General features: G+C 42.4%; 1 protein-coding gene across 1 annotated transcript in view; it reads right to left on the bottom strand.

Annotated features, from left to right (window-relative positions):
• The window catches only part of MTSS1 (MTSS I-BAR domain containing 1), a 169157-nt gene extending 154807 nt beyond the window's left edge, over nt 1-14350 (bottom strand). Inside the window, exon 1 of the mRNA XM_065398731.1 lies at nt 14175-14350. Within this exon, the coding sequence (XP_065254803.1) occupies nt 14175-14246 (72 nt within the window). The 5' untranslated portion in view covers nt 14247-14350. The remainder of the gene's footprint in view (nt 1-14174) is intronic.
• Between the last annotated feature and the right edge of the window lie 816 nt (nt 14351-15166).

Genomic DNA, 15166 nt, shown 5'->3' with positions numbered 1-15166 from the left:
TAGTACAGTAATATGAGCACAACACCATGTACCCAAACAGAGAGCCTATTGTGCTAGGTGCTGTACAAACATACAAAGGTTACACACAACGCACTACTTCACTAGACTGGACATGAAGGACACCAAGTCTTCCGAAGAAACTTCAATGGACAACAGAGCAAGAAATACCCAGGGGAAGCAATACAACAATGGCCTTAAAATGGACCTTAACCACTAACAAATGTCAACATGTGGGGGGGGGTATAGTGGCTGAAAAATCAGTTCGCTAAACCAGAACAACATCTGCTGCAAACAGTTTGTGGTTTTTTTTTTAAATCAGTCAACAAGGGAAAAGGGCACTTGGCAAGCCATGAGAGCAGAAGTTACAAAACACTAGCAAACAGTATTGCGTTTCTCTACTCAATCCATGGATGGGTTTACGTAACTCAAAAGTTAGACTGTGTAGCCACTCACAAGACCATAAAAGCTCTTGCAAAAAAAAAAAGATCATCTTTGACACACAACAGTCCAATTTAAAGTTTATGACCACCTTTTCCAAGCTTCCCTACTATCTTAATAGTAATAATTTTCTTTCCCATTGGTAGCATTCCCTCTAAGCTGGCTGGTTCCTACACTCTTCAGGTCAGAAAGTTGACATTAAAAATAATTAAAGAACCTACTTGATGAAGTATCTTCAGCTGAATGTGTTTCCCAACAAAATGTCAGGTTAACTACCATCTTACAGTGAGCTGAAATGTAAACTCAGGCAGGGTCCAGAAATAGTTCATTCTATTTCATTCTTCACGCAGATCTAGAACAATAGCACATGTATTCTAGGATGTTATTTTATTTGTCTCTTAAAGAACAGCACTTCATTACTGCTGCCTTCATTATCAATTTGTATCTTGCTTTGGTGCAAGTGATTTTGACATATTCATTTCCCCCACACTTCCCTTTCCTATCCCTCAATATTAATATTCCAGTTAAGTGAATCAACCCGTGAAGTTTCTGCAACACCAAATGCACCATACACTCCATCATACAAGATCTTGAGCATTTCCAGTTTGTTTAAAACCAAGCATTTAAAATAGTGTTTCAATTCCAAGGTCTAAAAATAAGATTAAAATACTCCATTTCAAACTTTTCTTAAAAGAAAAGTTACTCCATTGGTTGATATACCAGCCAAAACGTATCTTGTTAATCGTATAGCATAAACATGAGAAATCTCAATGTAATTTAAGCCAAGTTTTCAAAATCTGTGTAATGTTAGAATTTCCAACACCAGACCAGACCAGATCAGAGGTCCATCTAGACCAGTATCTTGTCTCTGACAGTGGCCAATACCAGATGCTTCAGAGGAAGGGATGAAAAAACCAGCTAAAGGTAATTAACGAGATAGCCTGCCACCATGAAAAAGCTTCCTCCTAACCCTCAAACTTAGAGGCTGTCTTATGCCGTGAAGCATGAAGATTTATATCCCTTCCAAAACTCGTTTAATAGTCACCATTATGGATTTTCTTGATAACCATATAAGCATCTCATTCTTTTTTTGGAATCCTGAACATCTCTTCCCTTCAATGGTATCTTAGGTACAGTCTAACTGTGCACTGCATTGAAAAAAAATATTTCTTTTTAGCAGCTTTTAAATTTGCCACCTTTCAATTTCATTGAGCATCCTTTTGTTCTTATAGTATGAGAAAGGACAACTAGAAGTTTCAATCTATCTTCTCTATATCATTCATAACCAGTATCTTAGAATATTTTTGTATTAGATGAAAATATATCTACCCTTAATTTGTTGATAGATAATTAGAATAAAGCAAATGCAAGGCCTCTTCATGTTTATATGAACATCTTTTCACTCTGACGGATTCTTTACAAACTATATTCATGGCCTGATTTACAAAGGTGGTGAGCACATGTATCTTCATGACTACAGGTGCTCAGTTCCTCTGAGAGTGAAGCCAATAGGCATCCCCATTCACCCATCACTAATATACATGCACCCGTGGGATCAAAGAGGGCAGCACTCCCCTACTAAGCAACACTGCACTGTTTTATTTTATTTTTGAAAGGGAAGTGAAAAATAACTTCCCCACTTAGGCTTGGTCTACACTAAACCCCCAAATCGAACTAAGGTACGCAACTTCAGCTACGTGAATAACGTAGCTGAAGTTCGAAGTACCTTAGTTCGAACTTACCTCGGTCCACACGCGGCAGGCAGGCTCCCCCGTCGACTCCGCGGTACTCCTCTCGTCTAGCTGGAGTACCGCAGTCGACGGCGAGCACTTCCTGGTTCGACTTATCGCGTCCAGACAAGACGCGATAAGTCGAACCCAGAACTTCGATTGCCAGCCGCCGAACTAGCGGCTGGGTGTAGACATACCCTTAGTTTCATTTAGAGAACTGTGGGTACCTGGAATGCAACTTTGTTCAAAAGAGAAGCAAGTGTGCACAGAACCTCTCACAAGTGGTAAGGGCAAGCCCATAATCTCATGAAGAGTTCTACAACTGAAGAAAAAGAGAATGCTATACATAGAGCAAGGATTTAGGATGCAATGGTTTTGCAGCCAAAGAAACTCTTTACTCACCCAGAACCCCTGCAGGGCCAGGACTGATAGGTTGTAGTTAACAGTTAAAGAAGAGAATGACATTAATTTCATCTCCTTTCAAAACTAAGGCATCTCAAATCCAACTTCATGAAATGGAAAAGCATCAAGTTTAAGAGGCTGTGCTGCAAACAACTAAAAGCAGGGACCAATCATAGGAAATCAAGTTAAAAACGTGGTTTAGCCTGTGTTGCGTTTCAGGATCAAAAGACTATAGATCAGAGGTTTTCAACCTTTTTTCATTTGCGGATCACTAAAAAATTTCAAATGGAGGTGCGGACCCCTTTGGACATCTTAGCCAGTCTGCAGACCCCCAGGCATCCATGGACCATAGGTTGAAAACCACTGCTGTAAATGATTAAAAAGAAAATATAAGTCTAACCTATTTTTCCACTACTTATGCTACTGTTTTCTTTTCTATTTCTCTCAGCCTAGACAACCTAAAGAGACTTGCCAGTTTTACTTTCAGAGTCTTGTGCAATAGCACAATGCTGCAATGTACGCAATCTAAAGACTTCCATGGAAAGCTTGTATGGGTTAAATTTGTTATAAATGTCATGGTACCACGTCTACTAGTCTAGGGTTTTTGTAACAGCTTGATCAACTCAAGAAACTGATCCAGTCAGGGTGGAAGTCTATGGAAAACTCTAGAAGAGAACCACCACACCACAGGAAAAAGTATCTCTACTATTTAAATCAGTGGTGGGCAACCAACGGGCTGCGTGCAGCCTGCAGGTTGCCCACCACTGATTTAGATACTCCCAAAGCACTTTTTGAACACCAAACAATAACTAATTCCAGAGCACTGAAGTGCAGCCACCTCTTGGAATATGGCAATTTAATGAGCATAGCAACTATAAAAAATTCAAGGGAAGGAGGTGAGGAATATGAATTAGGTGTAATTTTGTTATTAGAGAGCCATTTTCTTCGCTTTGTTCTTATTGGAATAAAGTCCACATCCAATAGCCCACGACTAAATTGATCCAGTAGTGAAGTACACACACTGTATTGTCATAATCACATCAGTCTGTGAGATGTCAAGGGTGGAATGGCCCAAGATATTTAGGCTCTAAAAGCATCCTCTCCTTTCTTTGAGCATAACAACCTGGCTTGAAACCAAGTCAGGCCACTCACCAGCTGCCAACAAGTGTGATGTCACAACTACATCATTCACTACAGGTTAAGACCTAGCAAACTTAGCTTTGAGAAAGTAAGTTTAAATACAAACAGATTGGAAAAGTAGCAAACATGTTGAGAAAATGTATTAATACAGTGTGAGAGGATACACACCCACTGGATACCTTTACGTTTTTTCCACTCTGAAAGTCCCTCTCAAACATGTGCAGACCTGCATTAAGATGGGAAGTCTAACTGGACTCTCTCTCTAAATAGAGAAAGTCATCTGTAGGAGGGGAAAAAGCTACCCAGCTGCAGCGATGGGAGAACCTGACCTAGTATCCGATGGCGCATTCTGCAAAAAGAGTTATATATACAAGAAGATGATTCTAAAGAAGTATGCAAGGGGAAATGTTTAGTTACATGTTCTTCAATTCAGATTAGAATGACAAATTCGTGAGAAACTCTGAAGAGAGGATTTCTCCACAGAGACTCATCAATAGAAGCCTTTCATCCACTCTAACATTATGAATCAGCTCCTGTGTATGCACAGCAGACACTTAAACCCACAATATTTCAGTTGGATCAAAACTAAGATTATTAAAATTTCAAGAGGCATTCACTCTGGTTAAGGCATACTGGGTAAATTCTCAAAGCAATGCCAGGGTCTTCCCATGGCCGGGTAACTCCATTAACAGCACTGGAATTTGATCGGCTAAAATTTCACATAGCCCTTTTAGCGAAAAAAGGTATAACCATGCCCCTCACCACACGGTCTCTGTGCACTGTACAATATTTTATGCATCTTATGTGCTAACCAGCGTCTCCTTTACAAGAGTCACACCACGCAAAGTATGCACCACCAAGTCCACACGATTGCTTCGGCAAAACCTACATAGAAGAGATGCCCATGGTTTCAATGCCCATGGTTAAGTCTAACACAAGCTCCCTCAGGCCAGCAGATGAAATGATTACCAGAGCCAAAGATCTTTTCCCAAGATGTTGAGAAATGCCTCAGCTGATCACAGCTGTCAAGGCAGCACACAGGGAGAAAGAGTTCTCTTGGGCAGCCAGGCCCAAACTATATAGGGTTTTACCCTTTGGGTAGCTTCAAAATTCACTGGTATGTATCCAGTTTATTACAAGTTTATTACTAGCTCAGAGGAGGAAAATAGTCATTTCCTAGCCCCAAGCTAAGCACCTATGCCAAGTTTCAGCAAAGAAGAATTGGAAAGGGTGGGGGCTACAGTTATTACCAACTCAAAATTGACAGGCTAACTCACCCTCAACTACAGAGCTACTATGCAAAAGCTATTTCACAACAACATTCAGGGTCCAACACGCAAACATGGTGGCACTGCTAGTTTACAGAGAAAGAGGACTCAGACCGACAGGTGATATCACGCCGCCACCACCCGCCCCTTTCTTTTTGGTAGCATAAATTGAATTTCTCAGGTAGAATAATCATTACTAGCACCAAACATAACAACAACAAGTTAACTCACTTAACTTTACATATAATAGACACGGGGCTATGTCTACACTATAGACCTTACATCAGCACAGCTATACCTGTGCAACTGCGCAGCTGTAAGGTCTCCCGTGTAGCCGCTCTATGCCGACGGGAGAGCTCTCTTCCGTCGGCATATTTAAACCACCCCCAACAAGCGGCGGTAGCTATGTCAGCAGGAGAGCATCTCCCACCGTCACAGCACTGTCCACACTGGAGTGTCTGTCGGTGAAACTTATGTCGATCAGGGATGTGTTTTTTTCACACCCCTGACCGACAAAAGTTCTACTGACAAAAGTCCTAGTGCAGACATAGCCTAGATCAGCGTTTCTCAAACTGGGGTCCGCGAGGGTCCTCCGGCCCCGCTGATCAACTCCTCTCCCTCCCTCCCAGTACCTCCTGAATGCCGGGGGATCAGCTGTTCCCCAGCATGCAGGAGGCACGGGGGGGGGGGGGGCGGAAGAGAAGGGCGGGGAGGGGGCAGAAAGAGGCAGGGAAGAAGAGGGGCAGAGGTGGAGCGGGGCGGGAAGAGGTGGGTCAGGGGTAGGATGACCAGATGTCCTGATTTTATAGGGACAGTCCCGATATTTTTTTTTTCTTATATAGGCTCCTATTACCCCCCCATCCCCATCCTGATTTTTCACACTTGCTATCTGGTCAGCCTAGTCAGGGGTGGGGCTTTGGGGGAAGGGGTGTAGTGGGGGCAGGGCGTGGGGCTGAGCAGGAGACTTAAGGGTCCATGAAAAAAATTAAATCAAAATGGGGGTCCTCAGGTTGCTGAAGTTTGAGAACCGCTGGCCTCGATTGCTATGCACTAGCTGATATCTCAGCCTGCATCCTAAGATTAACACAAATAGCACAGCACTGCTCCGCTTTCGCCTCTTCAACAGCTTGAGGCTAATGAGGGGGCGACAGACAGAGATAAAACAGCCACTCACAGAATAGCCAGCTATGGATCCTTCATACACTATAATCCTACAGGTTAAAGTGTTCCAATCAGCCCCTTCCTTTAAAAACCAACATTGTGCCCAATGTTTTTGGCCTCATGTACATCGGGGGGGGGGGGGGGAACCATCATGATCAGACTTGGATGAGCAACTGTAGAGATTCTCTTCCCCACCTTCAAACAAGGGGAAACATCAGTGAAGTCTGAGGCACTGACAAAAGTTCAGAGAGCACAGTAGTGAAAGCCAGAAACTCCTGAACTCAAATCCTTCTTCTAAGGCCTGTTCCATTTACCGCCTTGGGGAAAACGTCACCAAAGCTCCAAGCCTCACCTTGCCCTTCTGTTAAAGAGGGGATAAATATTCCTAAGGTTCCTGTGAAGCTGGGTACTAGTGTTTGTGGAGCACTTTGAAGATGAAATGCACTATGGGCTCAACCCTAGTGCCAAGCTTTCCTTCAATCATTGCTTCAATCCAGCAAAGCACTTCAGCGCATGAGCAGTCCCACTGACTCTACGGGGACTTTTTATGTGCTTAACATTCAACACGATCTATACATTTTAGTGCTCTGCTGGACTGGGGATGGTATATAATGCTAAACTGATAAACCTAAACACAAAGAAAACAAATCCACCCTGCTGAGAGGCCCTTTTGAGGGACTCCTCCTTACTAATTCAGAGCCCTCCTGATTTTGTGGGTTCAAAATAGACGGATGCGCCTTTTAAGTACAGCTATCATTTTATTATTCTGCTCTGGGTCATGGGATTCTTCCCCCCCCATCGAATACCTTGTATGGACATTTCCATGGACAGATCGCTACTTCCCTCCTGATTAAAAATGGGGATTTGTAACTGAGGCCTGGTCTACACTACGACTTTAATTCGGATTTAGCTGCTTTAATTCGAATTAACGCTTGACCCGTCCACACAACGAAGCCATTTAATTCGAATTAAAGAGCCCTTTAATTCGATTTCTGTACTCCTCCTCGACGAGAGGAGTAGCATCAAAATCGGTATTGTTAATCCGAATTAAGGTTAGTGTGGCCGCAATTCGATGTTATTGGCAATTCAATGTTATTGGCTACCCACAATGCAACGCTCTGGAAATCGATGCTACTACGGTAGCTTGGACGCACACCACCGAATTAATGGTGCCTAGTGTGGCCGAATACATTCGAATTTATAAAATCGGTTTCCTAAATTCGAATTATATAAATTCGGATTAATCCTGTAGTGTAGACATACCCTGAAAAGCTGAAAACATCAAGACAATGACAGTGGTGCTTCTGGAAGATATTCTATACAGATACACAAAAGTGCTCCATCACTTAGAGCAACAAATATGTGACTAAGAGACATCCATACACAGTACAGCACTTGCTATTGTATACTGCTGGTTTTAATGCATCTTTTCCAGGTTCAGAACCGAGGAAGCGGTGAACTCTGAGAAACATCACTGTTTGTTATGTAGTAACCAGTTCTGGGTCCGTAATTACACAGTCTCGTTATTCTCAAACTTTTGCTCAGTCAGTTGTATTTTTTATAGAAAGCTGCATGATTTCTTCTAGGCTACAACACTGGAAACCTTACTATGTAGCACATGGCACTCTGCCTGATCTGAAAGGATTTTTTAAAGTATTTTTTCCCTCCACACTATAGCAGGAAACAAAACTGTCCTCTAAAGACTTGAGGGGCAGATCCTCAGCTGCTGTAAATTGTCATCACTCCACTGCAGATGATTTACACCAGCTGAGGATCTGATGCTAAAAAGAGGTGGTACTTACGCATTTTCATAGCTCTGCCACAATCGTATGGAACACACAGGTAGGCCCAATACATTGATAAGCATTCAGTATTTCTTCTCCTAGACCATCCCTCAAGTTTCGTGATAAATTCATGAGAATTTTTCCTTCTGAAGTCCTTAAGACACTTACAGAAAGATTCTGCAGCTGTTTATAAAGAGCAAAGAATTTCAGAGAAAGCAAGCTAGCTGCTTGCACAAATTGCAAACAATCAGCTGTATTTGCTATCCACAGAAGTGTTGACAGCAAAACACCTATTCTAAAAAAAGAAGCTGCACGGAGAAAAAAAGAAACACACTGTATAGTATAAATACCAGAGTCCCTATGCTTGAATCAGAGCTTGTCTTCAGGAATCGTGTGAGAGAGACATGTAAATTCACATGTAGTATGCAATGGGGTAATGGAAGAAGTCCCTCTCTCATCTCCCCCTTTCCTCCCCCAAAGTCTACACCTGTGCTTTGCACATTTGTTTAAGTTAACCATTAAAAGAAAATAATGCTAGCCATATTAGAAACTGGATGGCAGCCAGACCTTAAATTCAGCTGTAATATCTATATTTTACATCAATTTTGTTACTACCAGCTTACTCCAAAGCATTTAGAGACCGCTTGTTTGAGAGATGCTATACAAAATAAAGTCAGGGTCCTGGAAGCAGATACATGCGGGCAGCCTCTTGTGTTTGCACAGATCTGATCACAGGACCAGGACCGTTTAACGCCATATTTGTGTGGTAACTGGCTCAGCACTTTGCTTATCCCAACGATGGCTTAGCATTGTTTGAGTCACATCACAAATATTTTAATCTGTTTTTCAAACGTGCATTTCCTTGTGTTCATATCAAACACACACACAAAAATGCCACCAGCTATCCCTAACCACTGAATCAGTGTAAGGACCTAACTACCAAATTGCTTCAAGAATTATAGCCATTTCCCTTGTGCATCTTGTGCCAAGTTTTGCCATGTACACGGTTTAACTACTCTTTCACCCTGCCCATACTGAAAATACATTGAGAATTGGAAAAATACTCAGTACTTAATATTTCTCATCTTTCAGCCACTCAGATACATTCTCTTATCTATTCTCCTTTTGGGCCCACTCAGATTTCTATTCTTTCTATATCTCTACCAGCAACAGCCTTGAACATTTGACAGCAATGATTCCACATTCCCATCCAAAAGAGCATTACTAGCCACAACAGGGCAGAATGAAGTTAGTGGTACCTCTCCAACTTAGCATTAAAATAAAAGTCACATCAATGCTTTGCTCTCAATTACTTCATGGAGACTTCAATTAAAAGACTATAAAAATTTATATTCTCTTATCATTAGGCCTCTGGATTTCCACCCCTTATTAGGGAGGTGGGCACTGATCCTGCCTTAGAAACGTGTTTTTATTCTCCAAGGAGAAAATTTATATCCCCTTCTTGTATCTTTAAGCCCAAGCAAACTCATGGATATAATCAATGTAGGCCTGCCTGTTATCATTTATTTGTATGCTAGGAATGCCTGGAGACCACAATCAGGATCAGGGCCCCATTCAACCAGGTGCTGTACAGAGCAACAGCTCCAACAAGCTTACAGCCTAAACAGACAAAACAGATGAAGGGTGTGTTGGGGAAAAAGGATGCAACATACAAGCAAGAGTGATGAGTGGCCCACAGTATCTTAGTTCCTTTTTGGGGTGGGGGAGGAGAGAGTAATGATAGTGTGGAATAGTGTGAGTAAAGGGGAGCGGGAGGGAATAAGTCAAGAAAAGCACAGAATTAGGAATAAGGAGGAAAGGAAGAGCAACACTGAAAAGGGGGAGCATGCTCTGCATCAAAAGACAGGATTGTTTGAAACATGCTCTTTAAAAGCTCGCCCCAAAATGATCTCCATACATTTGCTGTATGCTACGAGAAATTAACAGCATACTACTGTACAGAGCTTCTCAGTATTTTGTTTCCAGAAAGGAGTTACAATCCATTCAGATCAAATGCTATCTTCCCACAGGGAGCTACAGAAAACACATTACATTCACGGGGAAACCTGTACAATGTTAGGACACCATATAAATCTACTCCTCAGAGGGCACAAAGCAAGTGTTTATTTTTTAATTTGGACCACTTTGAAAAAGATCTTACATATAACATCTGTATGTTATCACCTCAAGAATAGATTGTAGGGAACAATAGTTCATCAAGAATGGACAATATGTACAGCTAAATTTCTATGATTCTCTTGAATTCTGCAGTTGCCAAATCCTGATTCTGGAGCAAAAATACCAAGCATGGCACCAAATGTGAACACGTCAAACATGAGCCTCTCATAATGAAGACCCTGTGTATACCATGATAAATCTGACCTAAACTTTGCATCAGAGGGCCTGGATTTTGCCTACACAGCAAACTGTAAATTCCATAGCAGAATAAGATAAAATAAAAAATGGAAGGGGGAGGGGTTACTGAATTATATATTAAAATGAACAACAGAATATTCCAGGGGGGGATAGCTCAGTGGTTTGAGCAGTGGCCTGCTAAACCCAAGGTTGTGAGCTCAATCCTTGAGGGGGCCACTTAGGGATTTGAGGCAAAATCAGTACTTGGTCCTGCTAGTGAAGGCAGGAGGCTGGACTCAATGACCTTTCAAGGTCCCTTCCAGTTCTATGAGATAGGTATATCTCCATATATATTATATTATATTTTATTATTATTAACAAGGAAGTGTTATTTACTCCTTCTCATAACACAAAAACTAGGGGTCACCAAATGAAATTAATAGGCAGCAGATTTAAAACAAACAAAAAGTAGTATTTTTTCCACACAACGCACAGTCAACCTGTGGAACTCTTTGCCAGAGGATGTTGTGAAGGCCAAGACTATAACAGGGTTCAAAAAAGAACTAGATAAGTTCATGGAGGATAGGTCCATCAATGGCTATTAGCCAGGATGGACAGGGACGGTGTCCCTAGCTTCTGTTTGCCAGAAGCTGGGAATGGACGATGGGATGGATCACTTGATGATTACCTGTTCTGTTCATTCCCTCTGGGGCACATGGCCTTGGCCACTGTCGGACGACAGGATACTGGGCTAGATGGACCTTTGGTCAGACCCAGTATGACAGTTCTTATGTTCTTAATTATACAATGCTGCAAATTTTTTAATTTACACATAGCTGCCAAACTTTGCACTGAAACCAACCTGCATTGTAGATGATGTTGGAAGAAGATTTGGGACTTTTGGCACTTCGGAAATTGAGAGAAGCAGTTTATGATTGTGGACTAGAAGCAAACTAGTTCAATGTTTCTGCTAAGAAGACCAGCACTAGACTGGTTAAGCATGCTAATATAGTCATCATTAGGTTTCAATGTTAACACACCATTGAGTCTATTGGAGGAGATCACACTTTGGAGCTATTGTTTACAGGCTCAGAAGCCTTGTCCACTCTAAGGAAAGGTGAGCATCAATAACAGGACAGCTGAACCGGTGCTGAACACAGTTTAAATCAGGCGTCTCAAACTCCTGGCCCCCAGGGCTTCAGCAGTTTTGGGGCCGGGTCTCTCCCTTGGCCCAATCTGCCACCTCCGGGTGCTCCCCCATCAGGGGCCCCCGTCAGTGCAGTGGAGCTGAGCAGCGTCTGCCTGCTCGCTCCAGTTGCTACCGGCCCCTCCCTGAGGCCCAGGGCAGGGCGGGGCTGTGCCTCTGCGCTGCACCCGCCCCGAGCACCCCTGTGACCAATGGGACGCAGCAGGGGGCAGTGCCTGGGGGCAGAAGCACACGGAGGCCCCCCGGCCTGTCCCAACTTGGAGCCCTAGGTAAGTGCGCACACCCGACCCCCTCCCAGAGCCTCTGTTCACACTGTTTATATTTGGGGGGGTTTCATCACAATCACAAAGAATAAAAATTAATAAAATGAAAGGGCTGGATTCTGTTGCAAATTCCACACCATTGCAGAGTACACGGGGCTCTGGCTATAGCCTTCCCATTATGGGAATTACGGACAGATCCTGCAACAGGATAGGCAGGCAGACCTCTGCTCAGATCCCAACAGCTTTGCAAGGAGTCCACCCCCACAGTTCCACTTGTACGAAATGGTCCTTAGAAAGCTACGTTCCATTTTACTGCAGAGGTACAGCTAGCTGAAAGCACCCATTAATCTCTGAAAAAAATAATTATTTTTGTAAACTATCGTTATCCTTGCACATAATTAGTAAAAACAGCTAATGTTTCATTAATTGCATTGATGTAATTTAATTGCTTTGTTTAGACTAAACAATAAGGAACATTGTGCTTGTTTATCTAAACAGTGATCAACAGGGGTAAGAATTGGTGCAGTGTTCTTTTTCTCTAAATCTAATACACCCCTCCTAGAGTTCAGTCTAGAAAACAGGTTCCACTACTATTAAAGATTTTTTTAAATCCACACCTGTTCCCATTTCTGTAAAGCAGCTGTGTTAAAATCTTTCCAGTGAGCAGGGTTTCCGTACATGTAACAGTGCATAAACACACACAACAGCAGCAGCAAAACAAGATGCATCGTTTTTATAGCAGAGAAGTAAAGACATGTTCTGCTCTTCTCTATTTAAATAAAAAAATAACAGATTTAATCTGGCAGAACAAAACATCTGCTAAATGTTCTTTTTGAAGTATATTTAATGAAAATTATTACAGGGGTGGAGGTTGGTTTTTGTTTTGTCTTTTTAATGAAACCTACACTTAATGTAAAAAAAAAAAGGCAAAATTTGGAAAAAATCACACTTGAAGAACGTGACAGCAATAATTGCAACATTCTTCTGATACACACACCTCTCCCCCAAACCTGCCTACAATTAAAAGCATGGCTTGTAAAGAAAGTATCTCCATAGATCTGTTTAGATGAAAGTGCATGTGAATCCAAGCTAAAAAATAATTCCTGGACCAGACGCCTCCCCTCCCCCCCCACCCCGTACACACACAAAAAATTCATTTATGTATGCCTCACTGTAAATTATATTTTAGCTAGTAAAACTGAGCTCCCATCCAAAGCACATCCACACCCACCAGTGAATCCCTCACCTCTGAGAACTACCTCCACCTGGCACCCTCACTTCCCAGCCCTTCTGGGAAGAGTCCTGTACAAATTAAAAATACATTACAGTATTCTACAGCAATGATTCTAAACAGTGTAACACTTCACTACTGGCTGTATTTAGACTATAGCTGGATTCCCTCAAATCTAGCCCCTCATCTATGCCCCATCCGAGAAAGGCATCTTGTCCTTGTTAAGGAGAACATTATAGTATTCTGCAAGAACAGCTGCAAACACTGTAGTAACGTTATTTTAAGTTATAGTGGTTTGGGACCATTTGCAGAGATACTGTAGTTTGTTTTTTTAAACAAGACTAGGCTAGAAGATCCTCCCCATCCTATATATATATATATATATATATATCCTGCAGAGAGGCCCTTTGCAGTCAAGGATACAGTCAACACCCCTTAATTGATGGCTCCCTCACAAGAACGATCTTTGTAGATTGTGATTTTTTCAGTTTGCAAGGGGGTAAAGCTATGAGAACTGATGCACTTTACATTTAAAGGGACTCAGGAAAGGGCAGTTACCATCCATATGAACATACCATATATAAAAAAAAATTAATCACAGATTAAGATACAGTTTCAACCCAGAAAAACAAATATACTTTTTAGTATCTGTAGGTCTAGATTTTCATACGGCACTCATCATGGTGGTATACTGATGCCTATATTGCCCCTTTCAGCTCCACCCTAGGGCTTTCCAATACACTATAATAGGTGTCCTACACTGAATCACTTCTGGCCTTGTTGCATTTATTGTTAGGAACTGCACAGCCTAAACAGTTTTAAAAAATAGTATAGGAAATGTTGGCCGTAAGGTAAAGAGATCCAAACTTAAATGTTCACGGATGGGCACTGCAGGAGAAGGAGGTGGTGTCCTGCAAGCAACTCAGGAGTCAAAAACATCAACAATTAACTAACATACTGCGAAGAGCACTTATAACTGATGCCAATACACATCCAGAAGATTAAACACGGGATCTCTGTCTCATCTACAAACTAGTGTAAAGAGGCTTTGGGTGGGGTAGGGAGTTAATGCAATGACCCTTCAATGCAGCTGGAATTTATGGTGCAATCATGTGGTGCTTGTAAAGTTTACCCAGCAAAGGTTACTAGATGGCTTCCCAGCACCTGGTCCCCCAATTCCCTCTCAATCACTTACCTTCATGTCGCTTATGATGGTCTGGAAGAGCCCTCCAAGCGCACTACATTCCTTCTCTATCACAGCCTCCATTTTCCCGGCTCGATCACACAGGAGGACACAGACACTGCTGCAATTTCACAACCCTAAAAAAAATAAATCGCCCCAATCTCCCACCTCTCAACAAAACCTGAGCAGCTCTTAAAAAAAAAGGGGCGAACCTAAAGGCAGCAGGGAAAATAAGTGAAATCCTTATCTCTCTATTTTGAAAAAAAAATCCCAATGTTATTGGTGTCTATTTTCTACATACAGTCCCCAACAACCCCCCAAAAATATCCTGAGATTTAAAACCAAGCTGCTACTATCCCCCCACACAAGGGCAACAACAAAATCCATCCTTGTGCATAATAATGGGTCATGCCCACAAGTAGGATCAAACCTGGTATTTCAATCTAAAACAGCATCAGCTGTTTAAAAATGAATGTAATGCACCAGATCTGCTGCCTACCAAAACAACCCAACAAAATAACTATTCATTTAAGGCAACAAATCTGATCGCAAAGAAAAGCATTTAATACACCCACGCTACTGCTTGCACTGAAAAAAAAAAAAAGTAAAGCGCGTTTAACAAAACAAATCAACGGCTTGCCAAAAAAAAGCCTAATGCATTTAGAGCAACAAATTAATATTTCAATTTTAAAAGCCCCACTGCATTTCTTAATGCACTCGGCCGGCTGGTTGCCACGGCGGGAGGGGAGCCAACTACCAATCTAGTGTTTGCAGAAAGCCCCAATGCACGGGATTCATCGGCTCTTTATTTGCAACCCCCGCGAGCCACCCGGCCGGCAGAGCTGCCCCCTCTCGTGCCCCTGTGCTGCGCTGTGACTGGGCTCTCACACAGCTCCTCTAGCTCTCCTCGCGAGCGCGCGCCAGTGCCCAGGCCCTACTATCTCACCTCCCCCGGAGCGGGGCCGCGGGCGCGTCACGAGCGCAGAGTGCCCGCCCCGCCCCGC

The sequence above is a fragment of the Emys orbicularis genome, chromosome 2 (assembly GCF_028017835.1).
Source record: "Emys orbicularis isolate rEmyOrb1 chromosome 2, rEmyOrb1.hap1, whole genome shotgun sequence".
NCBI lineage: Eukaryota > Metazoa > Chordata > Testudines > Emydidae > Emys > Emys orbicularis.
Note: the sequence above shows the minus strand (reverse complement) of the source record. Positions and strands in the feature narration are given on the sequence as shown.